At 31.6% G+C, this 12909-nt stretch overlaps 1 protein-coding gene across 1 annotated transcript; it reads left to right on the top strand.

Moving 5' to 3' along the window:
• The first annotated feature begins 316 nt into the window (after positions 1-316).
• Positions 317-12890, top strand: LOC127738152 (squidulin-like). Its single transcript, XM_052249293.1, has 5 exons — positions 317-483; positions 4812-4842; positions 6122-6265; positions 10933-11184; positions 12663-12890. The coding sequence occupies exons 1-5, from the start codon at positions 481-483 to the stop codon at positions 12689-12691; spliced, it is 459 nt and encodes a 152-aa protein (XP_052105253.1). The 5' UTR covers positions 317-480; the 3' UTR covers positions 12692-12890.
• The last annotated feature ends 19 nt before the right edge of the window (positions 12891-12909 follow it).

Below are 12909 nucleotides of genomic sequence, written 5' to 3'. Positions count from 1 at the left end.
TCTTGGTTTAATTGTTTGTTTATCATCGAACTGCTTTTTTGTTGGGTTAAAGTCTTTTTGATGTGTAACTAAAATATCACTTTATTCGTATTTCAGTTTTTAAGTCAAAATATGAGTTGTTAAATGGAAACATTTTCACCACACTAATCCTCATTCGATAGACTCAAAATAAAATGGATAGATCAATTAACAGTTATCTTGCTTCATATGTTAAACATCAAGAACTGAACCTTAACCCCACTTTTAATCAATCTTAAATATAAATTCAATAACCTTTATATTTATAGTTACTATCAACTGCGGTTATACAAAGAATCACTAAGGATTATTTAAAGGTTTCATTGTCATGTTAGGAACACGTCAGAAAATGTTTTTAGAATACCTCATTTAGATATTAAAAAGTAAATCAACTTATTGACTATTTTCCTTTACCCTTGAGTAAACAAACTTTAATGGAGATTCTCTGAAGAAGATCTGATTATGGTAAGATAGTAGTTTCTTTTTCGTTAGTGCTTTTCAACGATATCGTCCTTTTTATATGCCTATGCATGTTAAAGAAAATATGGCAAAGTTAAGTAATAAAATCGTTAGACTATTATACCTTTTATTTTAGTCACGCAGCGAAAGAAAGATCAAAACTAAATACATTTTACATCCGTATGTTTATAATAAAATATTTGTTAGGCCATATATACAAGTTAACACCAACTAGTTCTGTATGATTCCTGCCAAGAGCAAACCATAAAAACGAAAACATTTATTCACACAAGATACTCGAAACATAAAACTTCAGTTTTATATCAAATATGCTACCATTATAAAGTCGTCACATTTATGTACACCCCTGCAATGGTGGGGTATGTGAATAAACGGACTGAATAGTACTGAACAATATTTGATTTGATTTGAAGTAAGTAATGGATACATATTTTTCACGGTAAATGCAAGAAAATTATTTTGGTTTTTGGTTGCTGGGATTTTTACGTATACCTAAAATCTCTTTATATTTTGAAAAAAAAATATATCGGATAATCAGACTGTCCTGGCTGTAGATTCAAGATTCAATAGTATATTAAAATCTCACCACATACAACATACATTTAAAACATGATACATATATATATATATATATATATATATATATATATATATATATAAATATACAGTAAACATACATAAAAACAAATAAAGTATATATATGTGTCATTCTTTAAAGAATTATGAGAGACCATTTAAATAGATATATATAGCAATTAATTATATGAAATACTGTTTCTCCTTGTTAGAATGATATTGCAGGTTTTGGCAACAATAATACGAATATCGATATTTTTAAACATTTGTAACGTGATAATGATTTTCGTGTAACACAATGTACTACTGAACCATATACATGTAGCTATAAGTATCCAATCAATAATTATCATGATTATTTCAATTATATAATTATCTTATTCCAAAAGCAAGTACAACTTATAGGATATTTACAATGTTTGACAAATTAATTATACGTGAAACATATCACATACACAGACATAGTGAAATTTTAAATACTTTTTTAAAGATTAAATCACTCTTATACACAATACAACAATAAGTAAAACGCAGAGTATGACATACATATATTTGTTCAAAATTGGCAGCAATATTTTAATTAAGTAGTTTCTCGGGTAAATTAAAATATCTACCAAGCTTGTTATGATTAATAATGTTGCTAACCAAGCGTAAGTAAAATAAAAAAAAACATTTACGTTAAGCGAAGTTATATTTCTACAAGATAAGGGAGTAATTCACAAAAATTTTCTGTAAATAGGCTTTTCTACTCCGACTTTGTGGGGTGTTACAACTTTTTTTTAATTTGTTGAATTTAGGGATGCATCATTTGAATGGTATTTTTGGAGTTGTCTCTACATCTTTTTTTTTATGATTGTCAGGTAATTCTGTGGATTTACGATTTCAATGTGGTTTTTCTAGGATATGTCTTTTAAATTTGATATTTTGGGATGTAAAACTCTTGTTTACCATAGAACCAAAGTGTACGGAAGCGTATATCGGTCACGCGTTATTAGTAATTTCGACGTAAACTTGTGTTATTTTATGAGAATTAATGCTTTATAAGATAATAAAATAGGATTATTATATAACGATTATGTCATTATTAACTATAATGTTGCTTTAGTTTTCATTGGGTTTTACTTTATAATATTAAAAACAATTAATTTAAACTGTCGATATTATTATAATTGTTGAAAGTCCCTTACTTATTCATGGTTATCGTCAACTAGACGTTAAAATCTCATCTTTATATTCTTATTATGAAATATATGAAGTAATGCACAATACTTAAATACATTTTAAAAGTTATAAATAATTAAATCATTAAAGATGAGCATAGGCAGGAAGTTACGATTACTACAGCACAGAAAAACCTCAAAGATGGACGCTGTGATCGGGAAGCGAAATCTAAAATTATAAAGAAATTGAAAAATATATACAGAATGTGTTTTCTACGTTAAGAGATTTGTCGTGCAATCTGTGGCCACCACCTGTAAAAACGGCTGGTTTGGTTCCAACATAATGCAATTATTGTGAATGACATTTTTTTTTCTTTTTATCCTCCCGTTCCTTGCCCAACGGAGTACGGAGTATACTGGTTACTGTGTATCTGTCCATGCGTCCGTCCGTAACAACATTTTTCTCAGCAACTATTCATCAAAGCAAAATACTACTCAGTTTCCTACTTCCTGTTTCCCGACCTCATTTTGTTTTCGTACATATATTCATACATGGAAGTTTTGGTGGCATTTTTCTCAGGAACTATTTCTGGCAGAAATCTAATATTTAGTAAGAAGCTTCATGAATTTTTTATCTGTCAGTTCCCTTCCTACTTCTTGTCTACCAACTGAAAAAGTAATATAACAAAAATTCCGAACTCAAAGGGAAATTCAAAACGGAAAGTCCTTTAGGAAATGGTAAAATTAAAAGCTCAAACACATCTAACGAATGGTAAACAACTGATACCACTTTGTAATGTATGGGTTTTACTCATTGTCGAAGGCCGTACGGTGACATATAGTTAATAATTTTTGTGTCATTTGGTCTCTTTTGGAGAGCTGTCTCATTGGCAATCATACGACATCTCCATATTTTTATATCTACTTTGCTCAATACAAATACTAATATATGGAAGAAATCTCCGTGATTTTAAAAGCTTTCACGGTGAACAAAAAATGCACATTACAATTTTAGTCCTCATTCCACTTGTATATGTCGAAGTTAAACAAATAATTGACAAAAAAAAAACGCAACAAAACTGTACAAATTTTAATACGGTTTTGATTGTTTTTTGGAACGCTATATATGCGGAGCGTCCGAGGGGCTTCGCCACCTGGCCCCCTACCAGGGCTTTGCCCTGGACCAACTGGGGGCATTAGGCAGCCCCCAGACCCCTCGTCCTTCAGTTTGTGATTCCACTTCATTAACAAGGTAGCTACGCCCCCGATTAATTTGTTTTTAATATTATAAAGTAATACCCAATGATAACTAAAGCAACATTGAAATTAATAAGGGCATAATCGTTTGATAATAGTCGAATATTATCATCTTATAAAGCATTAATTCTCATAAATTAACACAAGTTTACAATTATAATAATATCGACAGTTTAATTAAATTGTTTTTAATATTATAAAGTAACACCCAAAGAAAACCAAAGCAACATTATAATTAATAATGACATAATCGTTATATAATAATCCTATTTTATCATCTTATAAAGCATTAATTCTCATAAAATAACACAAGTTTACGTCGAAATTACTAATAACGCGTGGTCGATATACGCTTCCGTAAAAGTGCAATTATTAAGACATAAATCATGGATATGCCCCTTAACAAAGTTTCAACATCAATACTGTTTCAGATAACTGTCCGTCAGACTTTATAATAAACTAAACAGTTAAAATCAACCATGCAAGCCATTCATTTTCTAATTTTGTCAAATTCCACAAACTTGTTTAAAATACTTCAATTATATCATCAATGATAGACGAAAAGAAATACAAACAGAATAATTGGCTTTGACTTTAAACTTTTCATTTAGATTTGAATGTATTCATTTCGGAAATGAATTAAATATAAGAGATAGAAAATTCTGTAATGATTAAACTACAAACAATTATAACAATTGTGTCACAGTCCATTGAAATGAAAAGTGCATTAACCTTAATACATCCATCAACCGTTATACCAGAGAATGGTCGTTCCTATATTTTTGCTTCAGATCAGATGTTATGATGAGTAAAATCGGTTTTAGTCTAGGAAACATGATTTATTTTTTTAGATGTAATGAGTTTTGAACTATCCTTCAGCAACTTCGAATACTTTGTGTCATTAGCCTTATTGTAAGTTTTGTTTTTGTGCTTTGTGTCGATCTGACGAGTCGGGCCATTTTCGAGTGATATGTGGTACTGTTACAAGCATCGTGTACTACTGTCCCATGTTAACGAGAGGGTTGAGCATAGGCAGACATGTTTAACAAGCCAGGAGACTCGTTGCTGTCTATCATATTTTGTTTTGTTTGTTGTTTTTGTAATAAATATTATCATTTTTATATGAACGGATTGAAGCTAACAACGTTTTGAAACGTAATTTAGCCTCATATAAGAAAGCAGACCGGATTAGTTGAAGGCTCCACCTTATCCAACTAATGGATATAAAATCCATGTTTTCTTAATACTTATGTCGAAAATCAGTTATGTTTGACATGTCGGAAATAAAAATCATTGATATAATAAGTTTTAAAATTTCAGGCTTCTCAGCTGAGTGAAGAACAACAACAAGGTAAACTCAAGATCATCAGAGATTTATTTATTGTGTTATATATTTCTTTATTCTATTTTATTCATTTGTTGTAAATTTTACAGTTATGATCGGTTAAATATTAAAAAAAAAAAACTGCAATAGACGCTTGCTACAACTATTCGAACATCCAGTTGTACATCGAAATATAGATACAGTATCACAGCTGCATGTGTGTAATGTGAGGTTTAAAGAACACTTGAACAAATTATAAATACTTACGGCAAGTTAAAAACTGCAAACTTGTTGGATTTTTGTCCAACAAAAAGAAAAAGAATGTACCAAATGGGAAATCACAAATCATGAGCATAAGTGTCTCAGGGAGACTTACCTTTTTCTTGTTTCCGAATCCCTTTATTTCTATTGAATAATTGTTATTGAGGAATTTTGAAAAATAAAATATTTTTTAAACTCAGTTAAAGACAACATCATGGTCTAAAGAAAAACGAGAAAAACAAACAAAAGTCTTCAAAACATTAAATACAAAAAATATCAATTGAGCAACACGAACCCCACCAATCGGTAATGAAATCACGGAAAGGACTTCCTGCTGGCAAGTAATCATGCGGCGACAAGTCGCATGTGTGAGTCAATCTGGATGAAAAGAAGGGGAAATGTTGCTATTATAAAGATATTTGTATCTGTTTTATGAAACATAGTTGAACTAATTATTTCAATCTGTTTTCAAGTGTAGAATCATGTATGCATGTTCAACAGGTACTAGAGAAGTAAAATGTTTTTTTTATGCTATTGCATTAGGAGAAGGCTGAGATTGTATGTTCTCTAACATATTTCTTTAAGTATTTTCATCTGAATTATCTTGCTTCTGGGGTATTTAGTTAGCTTCACTCTGAACCTCGATTTATTATTTTTATAAAGCAGAAGGAAGCCTTTCAGACGCAAACAAAATAAACAATTGTGTTTAAAGAAGTCCTTTGATGCAACATTTAAAATAAACATGTACAATTTGAAATATTGTATAAACATGTTTTCAACAGCCACATGTAGCGCTAAATAATTAACATTTTGATTTTATGGAAACTAAAACAAAATATTGACAAATGTTTGGGTACAGTACAGTAGATACTCTCTAATATTCAAATTCTATGAAAAATAAAAAATTCTGACTTTGACCCTGTTAGTGAAACAAATACAGGAGAGATGGTTTCTTTATCTTTAATAAAGAAACAAAGTGTGATAGATAATTCAAGTATATATATAATGTACATATACGCACTGTAATTGTAATGAAATATTTTAGAAATTAGAGAATACTTTGACATTTTTGATGAAGACAAATCAGGGAAACTTTCAAGAGTTGAAGTATCTGGTGTTGTACGTGGGTTAGGACTGAACCCAACTAAAGATGAACTTGAAGAAATGTTTCGAGAAATAGACAAAGATGGTATGTAACATTGTGAGTGGTATTTTTAAAGACCGCCAGTTTCATGTAGTATATATATATACCGTTTCGATTCCTAACATCACTGAAGAGAGATTAATTGTCGAAATCCGGATATGGTGTACAAATTTTTGCACCTCATATTGGCGGTATAGCATCTTTTCCGCAAGTTTATTGTTTTCTGTTTGGTATTAAATTTATAATTAAGATCCACTTATTACATCGGTGATCCGTTTATTTGGCAATCGCCAATGGCAGTCAGCAGGTTTTAAGAACATCAGTTGTTCGACCTGTTAGTCAAATGCGTTTTGTTAAAATATACTTTTTCACTTTTTTGGTCTTTTGGAAAATGTTGTTTGTGCTGTATTTAGACCCCTCTAACAAGAAATTTGTTTTGCATGCACACGTATAAAAATTGCGGTTTTTATCCAACGCAATCATAGGTTGGAACGTTGTTTTCAATTTAGACTTGTATATATATATATTTGCCTTAGGGTTTATATGATCCGTTCATCCTATTTTAACTCCTAAAAATTCAAGAGTCTATCTTAAATTGAGGTAAATTGTTGGGATTTCCAAATACCGTTTCGATTCCTAAAATCACTGAAGAGACATTATTTGTCGAAATCCGGATATGGTGTACAAAAACCTTTGAACCTTTTGTTTGCGGTATATCATCTTTTCCGCAAGTTTTTTGTTTTCTGTTTAGTATCAAATTTAAAATTAAGATCCATTTATTACATCGGTGATCCGTTTATTTGGCAATCGCCAATGGCAGTCAGCAGGGTTTAAGAACATTTGTTGTTCGACCTGTTAGTCAAATGCGTTTTGTTAAAATATACTTTTTCACTTTTTTGGTCTTTTGGAAAATGTTGTTTGTGCTGTATTTAGACCCCTCTAACAAGAAATTTGTTTTGCATGCACACGTATAAAAATTGCGGTTTTTATCCAACGCAATCATAGGTTTGAACGTTGTTTTCAATTTAGACTTGTATATATATATATTTGCCTTAGGGTTTATATGATCCGTTCATCCTATTTTAACTCCTAAAAATTCAAGAGTCTATCTTAAATTGAGGTAAATTGTTGGGATTTCCAAATACCGTTTCGATTCCTAAAATCACTGAAGAGACATTATTTGTCGAAATCCGGATATGGTGTACAAAAACCTTTGAACCTTTTGTTTGCGGTATATCATCTTTTCCGCAAGTTTTTTGTTTTCTGTTTAGTATCAAATTTAAAATTAAGATCCATTTATTACATCGGTGATCCGTTTATTTGGCAATCGCCAATGGCAGTCAGCAGGGTTTAAGAACATTTGTTGATCGACCTGTTAGTCAAATGCGTTTTGTTAAAATATACTTTAATACTTTTTTTGGTCTTTTGGAAAATGTTGTTTGTGCTGTATTTAGACGCCTCTACCAAGAAATTTTTTTGCATGCACACGTATAAAAATTGCGGTTTTTATCCAACGCAATCATAGGTTTGAACGTTGTTTTCAATTTAGACTTGTATATATATATATATATATATATATATATATATATATATATATATATAAGTCTAGAGATTTGCACAACGATACTAATATAAGATGGTATTATACGAAGATGTTGTTAATAAATCGTGTTGACAAATATTTCGGCTTAACAACATCTTCGTTTAATACCATCTTATATTAGTATCGTTGTGCAAATCTCTAGACTTATATAATTTTTTTCCTTATCTGCACAATAACGTCTATTCTTGACGATTGTTGCATCGAAATTTTTTTCATTTAAAAAAACCAGTTAATCCTCGAAAAAGAGAAAATATTCACGTAGCAATTTTGCTAACATATGCCATAAACAAACCATAAACTTAAGTTTGGTCTATGCATTTGAATTTTGCGTTCTTAGAAATAGTGAAAATTACACAAATCAGAAACGGAATTTAAATTTTACTTTGATTTTATTTTTTTACAACAATTAATCACCCAAAGTCATTGAAAGTCTCTACAAATAATCTTTGGTATGTTCAGCAAATTTAATGTCAATATTTAAGTCAATAGGATGTGTAACCACCTCTCTTCCGGTACAGTTCCATAACACGGCGTCTCATACTCTGTACAAGCCTTCTGAACTTTAGCTGAGCAAATTTATTCCATTCATCAACAATTGCCCCCCTTAAATCGCCAAGATTTTGCAAAGGTGGATCTCTGCGATTAAGATTTCTGCCAATGGCATCCCAGACATGTTCCATAGGGTTCAGGTCTGGAGACATGGAAGGCCAAAAGATAGTGTCAATGGCTTCTTGGTCTTTGTAATCGGTTACAATCCTTGCCCTGTGTGATCTAGCGTTGTCGTCCATGTACGAGGGTCTTGACGTATGTTGGGGATTCTCAAAATGAGGGACTCCAATGTTTCTAAGCACAAAATCCCTGTATGTCTGTCTTTTCATGTTACCCTGCAAAATATGCATACCCAGCTTCCAACAGTATGAGAAAAAAAACCCATACTGTAACACCACCATCAACGATTGCTGTCGTTGAGCAATTGTTGTTTTGGTGATAGGCAGTTTTATTTCCCCGCCAAACTCGTATTCTGCCGTCAATTGGTCGTAACAGAAACCAACTCTCATCTGACCAATAAATATTTTGCCAGGTTCTCATGTTCCATCGTCGATGGTCATTAGCCCTTTGAAACCTGATTATACGGTGCCTGGCTGTTAGGGCACGTCTATTGGCAACACGACGTGCTCTTAGGTAGCCTCTATGAAGTCGACGAACCAATGTTCGAACACTAACACGACCACCTGGAAGCCAGTGGTGTCTAAGCTATGGGGCAGGAGTAAATGGGTTGGCTTTAGCACCACCAATAAGTAGTATGTCATCACGATAGGTAGTTAAACGGGGTCTTCCGGACCTTGGTCTATCATTTACAGTTCCTGTGTCAATATGACGTTGTAAAAATCTGACAATGACGATGCGATTAACATTGAAATGGTTACCAATGCTCCTAGTGCTCCTACCGGCATTTGACATGTCAATTGCTTGTCAACGTTCAGTCACAGATAACTTACCGCTTGCAATATTTCACAGTGACTTGGTGAAGTTCAAATTTCACCTGTACGCGGGACAGTAGGAAGATGATTTAAAGGCATCGAAACAGTGTATTTGTAAAAGTGCAGATGACCTTAAATAAAAGGTTGCTTGGCGGGTATATCGGAGTTTAATTTTTTTGGTCGTAATGAATTTTCTTAGTGTATGCTAAAGGCAATTCATAACACCAAACATAAATATTTTTTTCGCAATAGTTAAAAAAATATTGACAGTTATATTTAGGTGGTGCTTAACTTTTGGCGGACTGTATATATGAGCATCCTATCACGAAGTTTTTTAGACGATTCTGTGGAACTAATTCTATAAGAGATGTATAATTATTGATATCTGTTAGCCCAAGACACAATATGTATACAGTGACTCAAATTCTTTTTTATGTTTCCGTTCCAATAAATTGTGGGCGAGCGAATCTGAAGAACTGCATATCAATTTGCAGTGGCCTAACGTATTATTTTGTTTTCGTTGAAAATCATTTCAGCTGTTATATTTGTTATAAAGAAATACATATTAATTGGACGCTAAAATGTTGGTATTATAATTGTGGTCATTTGCAAATTTTTGCAATGTATAAATTGTTTATTGTTAATTTGATTTTTTCCATAAAATGCTTGTTTGCATTCTAAACTATTAACATACCGGGTATATGATTACAGACATGTTTCTATGCAAACAATATCACAATCTTCAGAAAATGTCTAACATGATTTACAAAGGCCTTTGCAAATTAGTAGGGAAAATTCGAAGATTGCATTGGTTGAGACACTAGCAATGTTCTAGTATAAGCAGACACCCACAATTTTGAGACTTGCTGGTTGGCTTTTACTAAAGTGGAGCCCACCAGGTGTAAGAGTAGAGTAGGGGCTACTTATTTTAATGCAAGGCATTTTCTTTAGAAGAGTGGATTTTTTTGGGACTCCTCATTTTAACTTAGTTTTCTTTGGGATTTCTGTTTGGTATGTTTCCACAATTTCTGAAGAAAGTAAGTGGGAGTTTTGTTGGGTGCAACTTTATTAAAACACAGATAATTCGTTTTAAGAAAAAAGACAAAAGAGAAAAAAAAAAAGAAAAAAACACTACGGACATAACAAACTAGATGCTATCAAGAATGTTTATCAAACAGAAATTCCACTGTCTAGATTTTCTCAAATGATAATTGATTTAACTAGAGTCAACCGACTGATAATCTAAATACTAAATGGACATCTGACAACTTCAGGGGAAATAATTCTTCATTTAACAGCTGCATAGTTCAGCGAGGAATTTTATTTTGTATTTTCACGTCATTTGTAGAAGTGCTTTAACATTTATACAAAAGCAGAGTAACATAAGGAAATGTGATAGGATTTCCAACGAGACGACTACATTGCTCTCTTTATCTCTAACATTTGGAAAATAGCTTAGTCTACTTTCCGAATGGTTTAGGGTGATTATTCTATGGAAAAAAATGAGGATTTTATAGGTTACGAATGAGTCCAAAAACAGTAAAATGTGACTGTAGAAGTAGTAATATTCCATAAAATAAATTAAAATAAAGATCTCAAAGATAAAAAAAAAGACCATTGTATTTCAGGTTCGAATGAAATAGAATATAACGAGTTTGAAGAATACTACATGAAAACCTTTGGTTCACAAAACAGAAATGAGCATGCTGATCTAATGGAAGCTTTTAAGACATTTGATAAGGATGGGAATGGATTTATAGACATAGAAGAATTGAAAGATGCAATGCTGAACAAAGGGGAGGATCATTTAACAGACGAAGACTTTAAGGATATGATAGCTGCTGTTGATATTGATGGAGACGGACTAGTTAACTATGAAGGTATGTAATCATATTATATAACATCCAATTATAATCTGAAATATTAATTAATCAAATACCAGAAAATCGCTACAAAACGAAATTTCCAGAGTAAAATGCAGTTAAATGCAAATGTTCTACTATATCTTTCACTCTTGTACTTTTTCAGTGTCCTTAGTCTAAGTAAAAATCAGAGAACACAATACAAAACAGTAAAATTCACATAAATGTACACTAAATTTGTTATTAAAGGGGTTTATAAATTGTGCATGCAGTAAATTTAATGAAAATAAAGGACAGTTGTCTCAAGTTGTACACAAACAACCAATATTAACCGATTTGAAAATTAGTTTATAGAAACGTTCACTTGGATATCATTTTCTAGAATAATTCATGTTTGGCTGATCTGGTCCGATGAGTGAATATAAATGATAGGTTTACACATGACCAGCGATTGTTGTAGCCATAATTCAATCCTTCACTCGAATGTGACATTACAGAATGAGCAATTTGTCACTCAATCTTGTTTTGCCACGAACAACACGATGAGTGCCGTTGATGTTGTAGGGTTTCATGTTACTCATTCTTTAGTTTTCTGTGTTATGTTTTTCAGGCTGTTTAATCAAGGTATCAATAAATAAGAAGATGTGGTATGAGTGCCAATGAGACAACTCTCCATCCAAGTCACAATGTATAAAAGGTTAACAATTATAGGTCAAAGTACAGCCTTCAATACGGAGCCTTGGCTCACACCGAAAGGCAAGCTATAAAGGGCCCCAACATGACTAGTGTAAAACAATTCAAAAAGGAAAACCAACGGTCTAATCTGTTTGTTTTCTTTTGACACGTTTTTTATTCTCTCTTTGACCATTCTACATAGGACCAAATGGTAGAAAACGATTGAACTTTTCCATTTATGAAGTATTTTACAGATAAATCCTCATCACTCACGAAAGATACGCAGATGGCGCTACATTAAAATGGCAAATTTTTTATTGGACTTATAAAATTAATAAAAGTTCTAATGTTTTGTGTCAACCAAAAATCTAGGAAATCCATGTTTTTTTTTTACATAACTGACAATATTCAAAGTGTATTTAAAGAAGATTATTTTGATAACTTCGTCAAAATGTATTTCTAAATTGAAACATTCAAGAAAAAGGCATCTTAAAACAAAGATTCATTTTGTTAATTTTTTTAAAAATAAATCTTAACTTAATGTTTGGCAGAGCAAACCACGGGTGGTATCAAGCATCACAGGGAGGTACATACAATTTGAACATCAAACGGAAATGGTTATTTTATAAATTGAAATCCGCATGTAGTTTCTTTTCTTTGAATGTTTTTTTTTTTATTTAGGTACTATGTTGAAATGTGTGGTCCCTTCACTAACAATATGTTTCTAATTAAATGGTAACATGATAGTTGAAATAAGCATAAAAGCACACTTTGATTATACCGTTAAGATCTTTAGAATTAGTTTTTTGTTTCTTTTTCAGAATTTGTCAATTTGATGAATCCGCAGTGATCAGTTTTACAATGGAAATGGTAATTGAGAACTTGCTACGCAATCTACTTTTATAAATGTGCAAAACTGAATAAGAATGAAAGACGATATTGACAAAGAATTTTTTTCCGTTATAGTATAAGTAGACTCTTGATATTTGTTGTAATATTTATTTTAATTTAAACATGAATAAAAATAAATGAAAAGTTTTATCATTGAACTTGTTTTTTTTTCAAACC

Source organism: Mytilus californianus, unplaced genomic scaffold, assembly GCF_021869535.1.
Source record: "Mytilus californianus isolate M0D057914Y unplaced genomic scaffold, xbMytCali1.0.p SCAF_4, whole genome shotgun sequence".
In the NCBI taxonomy this organism is placed as follows: domain Eukaryota; kingdom Metazoa; phylum Mollusca; class Bivalvia; order Mytilida; family Mytilidae; genus Mytilus; species Mytilus californianus.
Note: the sequence above shows the minus strand (reverse complement) of the source record. Positions and strands in the feature narration are given on the sequence as shown.

Excerpts from the sequence above, each read along its gene's own strand:
- LOC127738152 (XM_052249293.1), top strand. Across the intron at positions 6,266-10,932 it reads TCGAGAAATAGACAAAGATG|GTTCGAATGAAATAGAATAT; the intron begins GTATGTAACATT and ends ATTGTATTTCAG. Across the intron at positions 11,185-12,662 it reads CGGACTAGTTAACTATGAAG|AATTTGTCAATTTGATGAAT; the intron begins GTATGTAATCAT and ends TTTCTTTTTCAG.